Consider the following 17,039-nt stretch of genomic DNA (forward strand, 5'->3'; position numbering starts at 1 on the left):
ATGAAAAATGTAGTGAAATATCAGCATTAAAAATTAACAGGCTTGTCATACATATTTTGTACTGACACATACTGAAGTTGATTATGTCATCAGAGTATAAAAAGAAATAGAAGGACAAAAATGATCATTTTATCAGTCCACGGCCCGGTTTCTTCAACCATTGTTAAATTATAACAATGTGTTATTCCATTTTAACTGTAAACTTAACAGTTGAAGCATTTCTTCAACTACTGTTAGTACTAACAGGCTGTTAAAACCTATGTTAATTTAACTGCCCAATTTCATGCAGTTAAATCATTTAACTCTCTGTTAGCATAGAAGTATCCAATATGGCTGGTGCATTAGATGCCGAACTTTAAATCTGAATTATTTAGAAAATGATATCCAAGAATATATAAACAAAGGGGATGATTTCTGTGATCTGACAGACCAGAAGTTCATACAAAGGTATAGGCTATTTTCTGCCAAGCCTCACTTTTCGCTTTCAACTTATATACGTTTGTTTGTTTATTTGTTAATTGGTTTATACTGCGAAATAATTTCCAGAAGGTTTCTTTCTAACGAAGAGAAATTAGTCCCACGATTTCTTTTTGTTCCAGTGTTTTCCATTTCATAACAGCAATACCAATACGCCGCTGCATGCTATTGTGATACAGACGAGGAAAGAAGCAGAAATCAAACCTGAGAGAATAGAAAGACTTCTATCCTCTCTAAATCAAACAACGGAAACAAGCGAGAATTGCAATTGTCAGAGTTCAGAAAACAGAAGTGAGCCTATACTTGGTTATAGGTTATGGTTAAACTTTAGATCTCTGGTCCTAACAGAGAGTTAACAAACAGAATGTTAAAATGTGAAATGTAAAGTTGAAGAAATGCAATATTTTTAACAGCAATTCATACTTTTAACTTACAGTTAATTAACGCTATGTTAGGTGCATTTTAACAAAGGTTGAAGAAACCGGGCCTACATTTAATTTGTGATATTAACAAAGTAATAACAACAATTGACAAATTAATCATGGATCAGTCCCCACAAGAAATGGAAGACATTATCTGATAATAAGATGACAAAATACGAAGTGTTTTTTTACTCAGTGTTCCTTGTGGATAATGCTGTATCAATCATTATTGGATAGAAGATTGAGTGAACTGATAGTAAGTTTATGCTCGACCATGCCGAAATGTAGCAATTATACATCTGGTAGCAGTCCTTTAATGCATGTCATTAAAGTACACCTATTCATTAAAGTTCAGGTTTTCAATCATTCTCGGATATGCAATCGAAAGACGAGGGAAACGTCATGGAGGCTGGAAATCCAATACTGTCGCAGAAGGTTATGTTCTGTTACTATAATAATGAGCGTTAATTGTAAATAATATTCAAATAAATTCAATTTGTCATCTCGTTTTTCAATTCTAAATCAATTTCCAGGTTATACATTCTCTGCATTACATCAAGGTCAATGACATTATTGTTCCTCGGAAAAAATCAATACTTTCGCGTCTGCGCACATCTCACAATTCAAGAGCTATGAACAAGGTCACTTGCAATCTTCTGTCAGATACAAATAAAATGTATACTTTTGAATAATTTAAAGTTAGAAATATGGTCGAGCATAAAAAGTCGTACGAAACTTGCCTGTAATGGTAATTAAGATGCTTGTATGAAAATTATGAAACTCGCTTGCGCTCGTTTCATAAACAAACATACTTGCGTCTTAATTACTATCATTATAGGCTCGTTGCATAATGTACTATTAGTTGATCCTTCGGTATGCATTATGATTGATGCCTTAAATATAGGCTAAACATATTGTTGACATGAAGTCTAGAAACTAATCCATTAAATGCGACCATTCACAGTAAACTCGTTTATAGCTTTCAAATTTAAGTTTGCATCAAAGTAAATAAATTAACCAATCACAAGACAGAAGTGACATGGTAATGGAAGATCGACAATCAAATCAAAATGCAGGATATATGTATCGTATTTTGAAAATTAATCCGCAGTTTCTTATTTATATGTTGAGCAAGTTTCAGTGCTCTCCAGCACTTGGAAGCGTAAAAATTACATCGTATATAAATGACTGCACCCTTGAATTTGAATTCCATGCAAACTTTACACTCCATTTTCTCCCACTTTTTTGTTCAGCGCATTTCGTCACTTTCAAAGTGTAAAGACTCTTAAAATTTTGATGCTAGCGACATGAAATTTTCATTTTGTATGTTCCATATTTAACAAATCACAATAGCTTTTTTGATAAACTAAATACTTTAGAAGTATAAAAAATGAAACATATTTACTAGTGAATACTAAAAATTCAATTTTTGAAGTCTCATATATTTTTTAAAAATTTTCTTTCTAGAATAACTCTTCTCGGGTTCTCAGCCCGAGAAGAGTTATTCTATATCAAACGCTGGGAAAGCCTCAAGTCATACAATTTTCTTTGTGTTTATAGATGTAAATGTAAAATTCTGGATACTTAGTTCTTTTCTAACCATATTAGAGATTGTTCCGGGGCCAGGTATCGAACCCGGGACCTTTGGTTAAACGTACCAACGCTCTCCCAACTGAGCTACCCGGGAACTCTACCAGACACTGATCCAATTTTTCCCTCTATATCCACAGACCTCAAAGTGGGCTGACAAACGTCAAGCAACCAACATTGAGTGCACACTAACTCTGTGTGACTTAAATTGTGGTTTTTCTGTTAAAGAACAGTGACGTGTATTATACCTGAAAGCTTGATTTGCATATCAGAGATGTCTTAAAAAAAATCATGAATGAAATTTAAATTTTGTATGCGGAGATATATATTTTGAAAGTATGCAATTTTTTTTTTAAATTTCAATAACTCAGAAACCATTCATCTGATCATAATGACACTTATGTCCACACCTGTGGAGTAATGGTTAGCACGTCTGACTGCGAAACCAGATGGCCCAGTCGAATCTCTGTTGGAGCAAGTTACCGGTTGAGGTTTTTTCCGGGATTTTCCCTCAACTCAATATGAGCAAATGCTGGGTAACTATCGGTGCTGGACCCTCGACTCATTTCTCCAGCATTATCATCTTCATTTCATTCAGATGCTAAATAACATGAATTGTTGATACAGCATCGTAAAATAACTCACTAAAAAAACACTTATATGCAAGAATACTTACAGGAAGGGAGTGAATTGTACAAAACCTTAAAAAGTGTATATGGTAGAAATTTCATCCATCACCCCCTTAGATACAAGGAACTGAGCAGTACTGCAAAATTTCTTGAAATAAGAGCTAAAAACACGCTCATGGGTGATTGGTTAGTCTCTCTGTCTTACACTGTGACGACCCAGGTTCGATTCCTGTCTGGGTCATGAAGGAATTTGTGGTAGACAAACTGAACACAAGAAATTTTCCTTGGGGTTCTTCCATTCCTCCTATCCACTATCATCTTTTCACCAGTACTCCACAGTTGTCCTCACTCTGTGAGATTCTGAGTCAGACCTGCAGAACAAATAAAAAATGACTGAAAGTTGTTCACATTTGTTTTTATAAAGATTACTAGCCGTACCCGTGCGCTCCACTGCACCCATTAGAAATAAATATAAAGTAATTACATAATTAAAATAGGACGTTTGATCCAGGGAACATTCGTGTTTGATAGAAGGATAAATAGTTTTTTATGTTACTTAATTTAAATTGTACTAAACAAATTAAAATGCGATCATATTGATCCAGATCATATTGGTCATATTGGTCATAAAAATTATTTTAGGAAATACAGGAAACGAATGTACAGAATAGCCTATCAACTTTTCTGTGCATAAGAAGCTATTTTAATCTTACCTGTCCTCGATTCACTCAGAAGTTACTGTAATAACATTATAGCATTATATCCATCTAGAGAAACTACACTTTCCAATGGTGAATTAATATAATTAATTATACAAATCGGTTAATTTAGCTTCCGATATTACTTCATACAAACATAGAAACATTCTCTGTAGACTATGTTTCATAGCTTTCGATTATTGTTGTCCAAGGCCCCTTATAGACGAAGTCATTTGTTTTTTATTTCATTACACTGCCTTAGATGGTGTTGTTATTGTAATTTTTAAACTCATTTATCTCATTAAATATCAGTCCTATCAAAATTTTGCATAGAATAAAACTTATCGGAAATTATTTTTAAAGAAACTTTTGTTATGTAATATTTTTCATGAAAATTAATAATAAGGGAGATATTTCGATTTATTTAATTCAAGTCCCCTTATAAACCCCCCTTTTAAATAAAATATTTTGAATGCCATATAGCCTAAATTCTAAGTTACAACGAAGTTATTTATATTTCAATTTTCGTATAAATCGGTTCAGCCATTATCTCTTGAAAAGGTAACACATCCAGACAGACAGACAGAGAGAGAGACAGACAGACAGACAAACAAAAATTTCAAAAAAAGCGATTTTCTGTTTCAGGGCGGTTAATTATATATGTTAGGACCAATTATTTTTGGAAAATCGAAAATTACCAGAAAAATTTCGGCTACAGATTTATTATTAGTATAGATAATAAGAACTCCATTGTTATGAACTTGCTGAAAAGCAATGCCATTTTGTAAAGTGCTGCGCTTTTTTTTTACGAATTATGTTGCTCCAGAAACTGTTTGTTATTGTTGTTATTATTATTCGTTGCTATGGAAATTTGGTTAGGTTCTGCTAAAAGTTATGAATAGGTGTTGGCAGTTACAATATCGTCCATTAATATTTAATTCATATTAATTAGAAGTTATAAATATGTGATTGAAGCTTTTAAATTTTAAATATAGGTAATATAACTGTTAAGTTTACATGAAATATTTTGTGTTTTTACAGTTTGTAAAATATATTTATCCATGACCATAACGAAAAACATGCCTTTACTAAATACTTTTGCGTTTGTAAAGTAGGCTTTTATTCAACATTACTTTATTTCACTAGTGAGATAAAGACTTTACCTCACAGTCTGAACTTTATCTCACAGTTCATTAGTATTTTCCTAGTACCCGGGCACACACGTATACTTTTCCATTCAACTATTACTCAAGAAGTTAATATATTAGTTACTAGATGTCACTACCTCTACTTCTTTATTACCATTTCTTAAATATACACTCAATCTCCTTCTCTTTTCTCAATCTGCTACGTCGTAATTTGTGCATTGCATTCGTATCTAATATGTATATATTTTTTTAATTTGTAATAATTTACCTTTTGGGAGGCGAGGAGACTTGAACCTACGAAGTTTCGTTTATAGTTTATAAGATTTTATAACAACACGCGTTAGTCAATTGAACTAAACAGACACGATGATTAATTACGTTTTAATATTCCTCTTAAGTTTACAGAAGTAAAATGTAAAATTATTTTAATCACAATAGTCCCGTGAACACTTCTAAATAATCTCTGAAACTTCAAAAAGACGAAAATACACGTTTAAAATGAATAAATATGTATTAAAATTATATAATTAATTATAATTTGTTATTTATCCAACGCCTTAGATACCATTCTTCACTAATCATGGCCTCCTACATCATGACCTATCTAGTACACGTATCGATTCTAAAATCCATGCCATGATATGTGATTATATGAGGACTTATTTTCAACATATTTTCTTCTATAAAACATAATTTTTCGTTGTGGTCATGGATAAAATTACGTATGGTACTTGTGAGCGTGATCTTTATTGCACTCGTGTAATTTAAGCACGAGGTGTCAGCCACTCACGCAATAAAGATGCACTTACCTCACAAGTACCATAAATAACTATTATTATTTTAATTTATACTGCAAGAACAGGTGTTAAAACTTGTATATGCTGTGTTTTAATGTTGCAGATTTAAAGTAAAACTTACCCCTGGAACAGGTAAAAGGGGTAAGGCTGCGAAAACAGCAATTAATATATTCTTGAGAGAACGTACAACATCACCAAGGGAGAAGGATCTTATACGTAGTGTGAAGGATGAGAATCTTGCTAGGAATTTGCCTGGAAAAGTGAAATTGTCAGCTCCCCAGCTACAAAAATTGCGGAAATGAAAACTTAAAGGTGAGAATTAAAAGTGAGGAATCGTTTATTTAGGAAGTATGTATGTGAATTGTAACTGTACAGTAAACTTATAGTATTTCCTGTGCCAAGAAGTGTGCAGAAAATTAAAACAATAAAAGACAAGAAAACAAAATATGTTGATGTTGGAGTTATTAGTGGAGAGGTGTGTACAGAATGAAAAGTTTGTATTTTCTGTAGTGGAAGTAATTATTACTCGACCAAGGCCAGTGGAGTCCTGCATCCCAGAGTGCCACTTGTACTTCTCCTGCATTCGTATATCGTCATCGCGATAGTTCAAATTACGCCCGCGTCTCCACTTGCCTCAGTCGAGTTAAGGCTGGTTCACAATAAACCGGGAACGAGAACCAGAGTGAAAACGAGAAGCAGAGAACGAGAATATGAAAATTTTTTATTCACAATAAACCGAGAACGTAGACGACTATGCATATCGATATGCATGTCAATAACAATATGCAAAGTCGATATTACACATTCTGATGTTATTTGTGTATAATTGACCAATGGCGTTCTCTCATGAGTACAAGACAGCCAACATAAACACAGGTTAACCAACTTCAAAATTTCAACGGTACTGTAAATATGCCCATGCATCTTTATTATCACAACCTATTTTAAATCTACCATAATATAAAATAATTAGAGAAGAAACATTTGTAATAGAACAAAAATGAACACAACAGTAGTTATTGAATTGAACGTGAATATGTAGTGTGTAATACAACCAATACAGTAATAAAATATGATTCACTTACGATCGGTGTTCAAAGATGCAGCTATTGAAAGCCACGTATTCTTCTTCATTTTATCATCTTTATACGAGGCGCGCCGCTTATCGTAAACGTGCGGCTTTTCCTCAACACTCAATATTAGAATCTCATCAAATAAAACTTGCTCCATGATGCACAGCACAGAACAAAATAATGCATAGGTTACGTCATGGTCTTCTTGCTACAAAATATACGACAAAATAGCTTTTAGATGGCAATAGAATGAATCTAGTGGGCTGTGATCGGAAACATGAATGCCAAAGTTGAAACTTGGCTAACTCTCCGTTCCCGATCCCGGGCTCCGGCAAGCTTTTCATTAATTGTGAATGCTCACATTTAAATGTACACATTTTAACAATTTTACAGTTTTCGTTCCGATTCTCGTTTCCGGTTTATTGTGAACCAGCCTTTATACCAGTATAACGAAATTCTAGGGCCTTCTGAAATTACTTTGTTGTAGTCAGTACTGTCATGGTAATTTTTTTCTTGACAATATGTCCCACCCCATATTTTACTCCCTTGAAATATATTTTATTCTCCTCTCTCTACTCCTCCAGCCATCATTTAATGGATGTTAATATGTTGAAGAAGAAATAAAGAAATTGTTTTGCTTTACCGTTTAATAGTAAAACAAGCTTGATTTAACGAAGACCCCATGAAGCTGTGATAGGAGGAGTCTTTATGAATCCTGGAATGCGTATCTGCAACAATACGGGTTTTTTTCAACCATTCGTGTTGTATTCCTCCAGAAATGCTACACCAAAGAAAGCACACCTGTAACAATGGAAAATTCCTCTTGCTGACCGTTATTAAGTAAGTTGCCTCCAAGATCTGTCTGTGAAGCAACAATGTGTTTATAACGAACTCTCCTTTTAATTTGACTGGAATCAATAGTTCTCCTGTTAGTGAATGTAAATTTATTGCTTAACAAGTTTAATAAAAGATTTCGTCATGTTGAAGGTGTTCAAATCTCAATTTTTCACCCTGGCTCAGGAATTCAAGTATGATTTAATGGAAACTGATAATAATAATAATAATAATAATAATAATAATAATAATAATAATCCGTAGCGCTACAGCCCGTGAAGGGCCTAGACCGACCAGCCGGCTGCTGGGCTCACGCCCACATGCCAAAGCAGAGGTGGACGATCATCCAACCAGAGTGGAGGTATCGTGTGGTTAGCACGATGATCCACCCAGCTGTTATAGCTGGTATTCGCAACCGGATTTCGCTACCTATCGTAGCTCCCCAAGTGCATCACGATGCTGGGTGGGCACTGGTCCCATACACTGGCCGAAATTTCATGAGAAAATTTCTTCCCCCATGAGGACTCGAACCAGCGTGCATTCCATAACGCGAGTCCTAGGCAGGATGCCTTAGACCGTGACGTCACGGCGTGGGACATGGAAACTGATGCAACTGTTATATGATGCACTGTTTTCTCTGGTGAATTATGCTGGTATTTAACCTACCAAATACTAATATAACTTATATCATTGGTATTCTTTCCATGGGTATGCAGGGTTGTCTCAAGGTGGATGCATCCCACTGACGAATATGTAAATATGCTGACATATTTATTTTATTATTTTTGTTGATAATTATTGGGGGCATGCTGTAGCATTGCGGTTAACACATAACGCTGCAAGTTGGAAGGTCGTGAGTTCGATTCCCAATGAGGTCATGGATTTTTCCATTGAGCTAATCCTTCCAGTCGTACTATGACCGTACTCAGTCTCTAACAGAAATGAGTACCAGAGGCATTTCTTTGGGGGTAAAGATGGCTGGCACGTAGGATAGGGCCATTCAATAATTATGGGGGGGGGGGGACAGTCTTACTCGGTTTTTTAACTTTAAATTGCTATATTACTTTAAATAATGCAATGTAACCAAATACCTTACTATAATAATACCAGATAGTTAGCAGTGCTGCACACGAATGACACTGGTGCTGCTACCTAGGTGTGGCGATACTCGTGAAACAAGCTGTAATCAACTGCAATGTATATTGTTGCTGGGCTAGTTAATAGTTTTATTAATTAGTGCTGTGTTAAAATGTCAGGGTGTATATGTGCTGTTTATAATTGCCACAATTACAGCATTATAAATTGCTCCAAATCGTACTTTCGATTTTCGACAGTTCATAAAACGTAAGTCAACAAAATTCTTTATTAGGCCTAATGCCTTTGTCTCTGTGGTGATAAAGCAATAAAAATTAGCTTTTTTATTTAGACCTAATAAATGAATAGAAGTTAAAATATATTGGAAATTTTAAGGTTTTAGCAAATTAAGTCTTATTGTTATAAAGCGTTATTGTAAATCATTCTCCATGTCAGAATTAACTTTGTTTCACTAAAGCAAAGAAAAAATACGCAACAATTAATTGAAAATATTATGAAGCATGCAATATTTCTCATAATATGCAGCTTTGATATAAAATAATGTTACATTAAATACAATACTATTCAACATTTCTTAAGTGAATAATTTCAAGGGAAAAATTGTTCCGGGGCCAGGTATCGATCCCGGGACCTCTGGTTGAACGTACCAGCGCTCTACCAACTGAGCTACCCGGGAACTCCACCCGACACCTCTCAACTTTTCCCTTTATATCCACACAACTCGCGTGGGCTGACAAAACGCCAGAGACCCACATTGAGTGCACACAATCTCTGTGTGACTTGGAATTATTCAAATCTGCTTTACAGGGAGCTTTACCTGAAAGACTAGATATGCATTTCTTAAGTGTTTCGTATATTATCCTACATTAGTACCTCAGTTTTAAACAATAGTCCCATTTCCGCTATGTTAATATTTGTATTTGTGGATGTTATTCCATGCCACTCCACTAGATGTCAAGTCTGCGATATTTCACACTCACGTCAATGCTGCTGGTATACAACTGTCCGGTATTATTATATTATTTGATGTAACGTTCATGTTTGAATTCTGGAAATGAATCGTATTACACTACATAAAGCATGCTTTTAAAACTTTTTAAATTTTATTAATGCATTTGAAATAATATTTATAGAATTTGTTTATGGGTGAGACAAAAAATTGGAAAAGCATTTTTGTGGTAATTGTTAAATCAAACATTTTCTGTTCTTCTGTTATTGTCAGAATTATAATATCGATATTAATGAAAAAATGGAGGTTTAAAAATAATAAATCATTTTTCCAAGATCATTAAAATATATATATTCACCTAGCAAAATAATTAAATAAAAGTTGCTGGTAATGTTATGAATGGGACAAAAAAAAAAGGTAAAGTTTCAATCTGAATTTGCTTTTCTCTTTGCATTCCAACAAACCTTACTTACAGCTCTTTAAATAATAATGACCCCTGTTATTAGACTAGACGGCCTTTCGGAAGGCGGTCAGCTGCTATATGTGCCGTAGCATTTCTGGCATGTGACGTCACAAGCTTGTACAGTAGAATCAATCAGAATCAGTCTGTAACAAGTATTTCCCGAGTTCGTTTGTTCACATGTGAGTGTTTCAATACATTGAATAAGTAAAACTAACATTTACTGTGTGTATGTAAGATAAATAAATGGAAGAAGAGACTGTAAAAAGACAAGTATTACACAGGCAGGAGCGGAAAATAGTGTTTAAGGTGTATAATTATTTTAAAAACGTTGACGAGCAGAATGCTGTCGGCCATCTTGATGCTGGCTGCAATGTTGCCAATGTGCTAGAAATGACTGCAGAAGCATGTGGTGTGGGATTGAAAACTGTGCAAAGAATATTGTTAGTGAAGGAAAGAGGGTTTGTTTGGTGTCACCAATCCCATCGACGCTAAGTAACCTCATAGTTGATACAGTGTCGTTAAATAACTAAGTAAAAAAAATATATGATTCTTTATATACATTGGAACAAACATTACTGTTGGGTTTTTCTATACAGTGAATCGCTAAATTACTAGGAATTATTTATGGTTATTAATATTTTTATTTTTTATTCTTTTATAATAAAAAAATCTAATAATTTACCGATTAATTTTATAGCAAACCCTTATAATAAGTTTTGATCCCATATATATAAGGATCCATATAAGTGAACAACAGTTAAGAATAATGTAAATTGTGGTGCAAGGAACTTTTTATATAAAGCGATTCAATATTTTAATAAAATATTATAAAATGCAAACCACTTATCATAGGCAGATGCAATTTTGTACATTTGTCATTATTAACCAGATAAGTGTGGTAGTTATTGATTTCACTATTGTGAACCCTTAAAAATATGGAGCTTGGAAATTTCAGTATAGTGTCCCCTTAATGTACTTTTCTTCTCTACACACCTCATGCTAATAACCGAAGTTTTCTCTCCTTATTTGTATTGTGTTAAAATCATCAGTACCAGTTGCAGAAGACACAGCCCTGCAGTATATATTGACTACACCCCAACTTTGGCTACTAGCAACAGGCATCTATAATGAACACCGATTAAAATACCCCTCATTTCTCATGAAAAGAAAAAACTGAATAGACTACAGTGGACTATAGTGGACTTTATGTTGTCAGCAAACAGCTGGATACATTAAGAAGATTGATTGGTTGATTATTTGTATTGTCTTAAATCTTTGTAAATCTAGGAAATATTACTTTAATTAAATGAAAATTGATTTAGAAACAATGTTGCTACTTGTTACAATGTAGTTAATATGATGATAAATATATAGTGATTTATTTTTTTAATAAAATATCTTCATCTAATACTTCAGCATAATATGTTCTCTGTAATAAAACGAATGTAAATAAAATAAACTTATTTGAAACTATCCTGTTTTGTGAAATGAATTTAATACCGATATGCTGGTTCGAATTACACTGAAGGATCATTTAGTGCATAGCTAGCCAAAAAAATGGTTGGGCACTCTCTCTAGACTTTAAATATTTTAAAATCCATTTGATTGAGATCTAGTTAGCAGGACAATGAATTTAGAGTCATTCCATTGTTTCATCATTACCATTTTTCAGAAGTAGCTCATCGAAGCTGAACCACTTCGACAGAGCTACCAGCGTATAGGTAATTAAGTATGGACACTTTGCGTCGGTACCTTTGATTAGCCGGACTGATTTCAATGACCTTCAAGCCAGCTAGAGTGTGAAATTCTGCTTTCTCCCTAGAGTTGACGCTGACATCACACCAGCTAGCAGTCGACACAGCGGAAATATGACACATATAATTAATACATCTAGGTACATTATGTACTAAAATTAAATAAATTGGATCCATAAAATAATAAATCCGTCATTAACTGTAATGTCTAATGAGAGTTGAGACGTTGACCCCAACAACAATTAAAATATGTAATGATTTGATAGTCCTGAAAATGGAAAAACAAAACTCTTATGAGAAGTAAAACCATATACCTATATTATATACAAATATTAAACGAGTTTGATACCGGTACTTAATTTTATAATGTATTATATTATTTTATAATATAATTTATGATATCTGAAATATAAAAAAAATATTATTACAACTAGTTTGTCACTGAGAAATAAGGAAAAGCTGTTAACTTGAATTTATTTGAAGCAAAGCGTTACTGGATTATGCAATAAGGTAGGCGATGTTTGGATCCTGTGTCTCAACTCTATACTCAATTATTATCTTAGCGTGTGCTCGATTACACTAACCTCTAGCGCTTGAAAGTGGAACTAAACGCCGGCGCACAGAGAAACAAAACACAGGAAAATTCGCTCAGTGTCCATTCTTTATAAACCCTATTCGCTGGTGCTATCCTGTGGCATTATGTCAATTTGTCTGCTATTAAACTGAAGATCTGAGTTCGAGCCCCAGTGGTGGTGCACTATGTGAATATGTAACTTCGTACACTTTCTTAGAGCTGAACAGCACTAATAAAATTTTTAGAGTAGTAACTCATTTTTTTTTATAATTGTCGTGAGATATAAATATTTGTATTTTTAATTTGGATGAATTGAGATTTGTTTCCCATTGCTTTTAGTTTTCTTATATGAATTTTGAAGTCCTTACCATTATCCAATTCCCTCCCTTATCTCTTAGAATAAAAGATCTCATTTAAAAATATTTATCAATGCAGATGACATTCCGATGTCCAAGAAATAGAAAATAGATTAACAAGCTGAAATGAAAATGTGAAAGAGTTGGGTTTAAAGATTAATTTTGGAAAAACAGTTTTCATGACAATAGGAAGAGAAAAAGGAAGTGTTGAGATAAGAATACAGAATATCCCAGAAGTAAAGATCGATATTCTGGGAGATAATAGTATTGGCAGTTTTAACAAAAAAAAAAAAAAAAATCTTCATATGAATATGTAGTCTATACCAAACGGTTGTTGAGCTGGAACTGTTTGAATAAAACAACTCAACATCATATTTCTTTTTCAAGTGACAAAAATTTTACAGTACATTCTCAAAAATTCCACTGTCCACTTCAATACATTTTTCATCTTGTGCTCATTGAAGATCATTGTGACATTCCCTGATGCTGACAACACCAGCCATTATACGAGCATGGAGTTTGTCTCGTGTATTATCTTTCCTTCTGTACACTCTACCCTTCATCCAACCCCATAAATAAAAATCCAAGAGGTTGAGGTTTGGAGGTCTTGATGGCCAGGGAACAGTACTACCACGACCAATCCACCAGTTAGGAGATTTGATATTGAGATGAGCGTCATATGGTGCCAGTAATGAGAAGGAGCTCAGTCATGCTGAAAATACATAACATGCCATGTAGTCAAAGGACTGTTTCGTAGTAGTCCTGGCAATGTACATTACAAAAGTCACTGGTACTTTGATTCATAGTATACACCTATGTCTTACATTTTTTATGTAATAATGTTCATACATCGGCAATAATTATTATTTATATAGTCTGTTCCTTAAGAGATAAAATACGAGTGTTTACTTTCAAAATAAATTTCTCTCTGGCACCGGGTTTTCAGTTTTACGTGCTGACACTTTATCCACTAAGCCACACCGGATTCTAGTTCCGATGTCGGACTGAATCCTTCTCAGTTTAAGTTCTACCTCTCTGTTCCCCTTTGGTGGCCTACCTCATGTACTGTGTCACAGAATATGTGACAGTGGCACAATTTCCAACACACTATGTACAGAGGTGCATCATTACGAGTAAGTGGCCGGGATCCGACGGAATAAACACCGTCTTGAATCACGAAGTGATTACTTACGCGTATCATATTACTATGATGTACTGAAGTACATTTGATATTTCCGTGCAGGATTTCTGCATTACCATATGGTGAAGAATGGGTAGAACAGAGAAAAATTCACTCTGGCACTGGGACTTGAACCCGGGTTTTCAGCATCAACACGTAGAGCTGAAAACCCAGGTTCAAGTCCCGGTGTTGGAGAGAATTTTTCTCGTTTCTATCCATTCTTCACCATATGGTAATGCAGAAATCCTGCACGGAAATATGTACTTGGTACATCATAGTAATTTCAAAATAAAGTTTCTTAACTCTCGCGTGTTCATCCTGTCTTGTTTCATGTGATAGTTGAAACCTATAGATAATGCTAAAAATATTTATAAAATGAATGTAATAAGTTGTTGTCGAAAGCAGCAAATAATTTTAAACTATTCTGAAAGCATTTATCTTGAATATTTCTATGTGACAGCTTGCGGAATATATTATTTACCGTTATTTTACTTTCGAATTGTTTTTTTTTATGGAATGTCGCCATTTTAGCTGTTAAATATTACTTACAGCTTTTCAGCCATTTTACGTGACAACTTGCGAAGTGGATTATTTAGTGTTTGTTTTTAATTTCGGATTCCTTTTAATGGTATGTGGTCATGTCATTTTCGTTGCTCAATTTATGTAGCCTACACCAAAGGCTGCAGAACGAGATTCTAGCAGCGGAAATAAGAATTTACGTCAAATAATGGCCCATCATAATGGCTAAAATTTCGACAACATATCGAAATATATAAGATCGATTAATTGAGGCGTTATCTGGAACAAGAACTGAACTACAGAATATTGAATTTGAGTTACAGTGCATCAAATATTTTAGAACTGGAACAGCATTGTGCAGAACAACATTCAAATACCTATTACAATAGGGCGTTATATTTATTGGAAGGAAATAATATTTTGTCAGAAGGGAGATGTGTTATTAAATATTCAATATATGCTGTAAATTGAAAAAAGACGTAATGTACGTTAAGTTTTTATTCCAGGGAACGCCTCAACTGTCCCAAGACATCTGAACCTCACAAGTGATACTAATAAAGCACCACTTATGAGGCATCTAGGCCAGGAGATAATGGGACCAGTTCCTTTCCCCCACTATTGCATTATATCGCTAATTAGCTACATATTACACTAATCAGATGCATACAAACAATGTTCTTCCTCTGACATATATCGTCAAGTGAGATATACTGCCTGATAATAGATGCAGGCTACATATCAGCCAGAACCTCAATCAGAGGTGACGCCACAATTATCGTTTTTGTTTTATTCATACTTAGTTACGACAAATTGCATTAAAACCCTTCCTTTTTCAACTCAAGTGAATTTTGGTGTACACTTCTTGCGCCCCAAGCATTAGATAAACTAAAACAGGAGAAAAGACGCGAAAATTAAACGAATTAGTGCAATGTCAGTGGGTGGGTAATGGGGCTAAAGCCCCTTTCAAATCCAAGCGCTGTTTATTTTTTCAATTAATAGCTAATACTTTCTGATGCCGATGTTCTAATTAAAACCACGTTGAAGGAAATACTCCAGCTTCCCACCGATATGCCAAACAACATACTTTATGCTGACAGAAAATACAAGGGATTGGGACTATTTAACTCTAGTTGGAAGGCTGTTTTGCAGCATATCAATGCGTGTCAGAGCTTATAACGATCCCTAAACATCCATGGAAACTCTCGTCGCAACTTGTCTAATGAAATAGGGATTTGTTTAAATAAACTTAGATTTCAGAGCATATCTTCTAATTCACTTCATGTGTGAAAATTGGAGAAAAAAAACTCGGGGAACGAGCATTTCAATCTTGGTGTTCTTTTAATGAGAAAGGGAGAGGCGTCATCCTCTATAAGAAGTTCACTCCCGCCAATAAATGGATCCGACAACCTGATCGCCTCACTAGCAGTGAATGGAGACTAGCTCTTAAAATGACAGCTAATTTTTGTCTGCTACGTGCTGTACCAGGAAGGTCCCAAGACGGAAACCACTGTCGTCGTTGCGTGAGATTGAAACTCTTGGTCACGTTTTGGTGCCCGTTCTTTTAGCGAGACGCTGCGAAACTCTAGACATCACAGAATCAGATCCATGATTTCCGAAACCTTGAGGAATAAAGGTCTCACTGTGCACGAAGAAGTCCATGACATCTCTCAAGAGGGATTCTATTGGTGAATTGACATGCTTACCATTCCACCAGGCTCTACATTATCGACACGACAGTCAGGTTCGAAGCACAGGAGCATCAGTCCGTTAAAGTCCACGCTGAAAAATGCAGAATATATGGATCCACAGTTCCGTACTATTTTTAGAAATATCACCTTATCTACATTGAAGTTGTATGGCTAATGGTTGGAGCTAGGGACAATAACTCGCTTTTTGTCAGCTTCTGCAAGAAGTTCCAGCTGAACAATGACTTCACTCGTGATGTTTCCCTTACTGCTATCAGAGGATCGCTTGCCATTCTAAAATACCACCTGTATTTTGTTTCCAAAGAAGAAAGAACTTCTGTTCAAATGTTTAATCTGTTTGTTTACTGTGTTTATTATATTCTATTATTTTCTCTGCTCTTAATTTCACTTTTTTGTTCGTTTCCTATGTTTCTCTTTTGTGATCTTTCTTGTTCTCTTCTCTAATTTTAATTTTGTTTTCGCGTTAATTCCCGATTTACCACGCAAATCGTCTGTAGCTGCATTTAGATGGCAACAGGCCATGATTGTTTGGCCAAACACCTGCATAGAATTGGAATATATCAGTCCCCTAACTGCCCATTGTGCAATTCAAATCAAGAAATGGATTCGGAACACCTCAAAATCTGTGCTTCAGTGGCTGACCATGACAATATCTTTGAAAAATAATGGAGTGCAAGAGGCCAAATGACTTTATTGTCAAACGCCTAGCATTAGAAAACAACAACAATTTTGTTTTCGCACTGTATGTTTCTTATGTTTTGTCCAATGAGACAGT

General features: G+C 34.6%; 1 protein-coding gene across 3 annotated transcripts in view; it reads left to right on the forward strand.

The window, feature by feature from the left end:
• Clbn (Nuclear export mediator factor NEMF homolog Clbn) overlaps positions 1–11,648 on the forward strand; it is a 54,994-nt gene extending 43,346 nt beyond the window's left edge. The window contains exons 16-17 of one of the 3 annotated variants that reach the window (XM_069832605.1): positions 5,865–6,073; positions 7,488–11,648. In XM_069832605.1, the coding sequence (XP_069688706.1) occupies positions 5,865–6,063 (199 nt within the window). In that variant the 3' untranslated portion in view covers positions 6,064–6,073; positions 7,488–11,648. The remainder of the gene's footprint in view (positions 1–5,864; positions 6,074–7,487) is intronic. The other 2 variants (XM_069832606.1, XM_069832607.1) reach the window with 2 other exon arrangements.
• The last annotated feature ends 5,391 nt before the right edge of the window (positions 11,649–17,039 follow it).

The sequence above is a fragment of the Periplaneta americana genome, chromosome 8 (genome assembly GCF_040183065.1).
Source record: "Periplaneta americana isolate PAMFEO1 chromosome 8, P.americana_PAMFEO1_priV1, whole genome shotgun sequence".
In the NCBI taxonomy this organism is placed as follows: Eukaryota; Metazoa; Arthropoda; class Insecta; order Blattodea; family Blattidae; genus Periplaneta; species Periplaneta americana.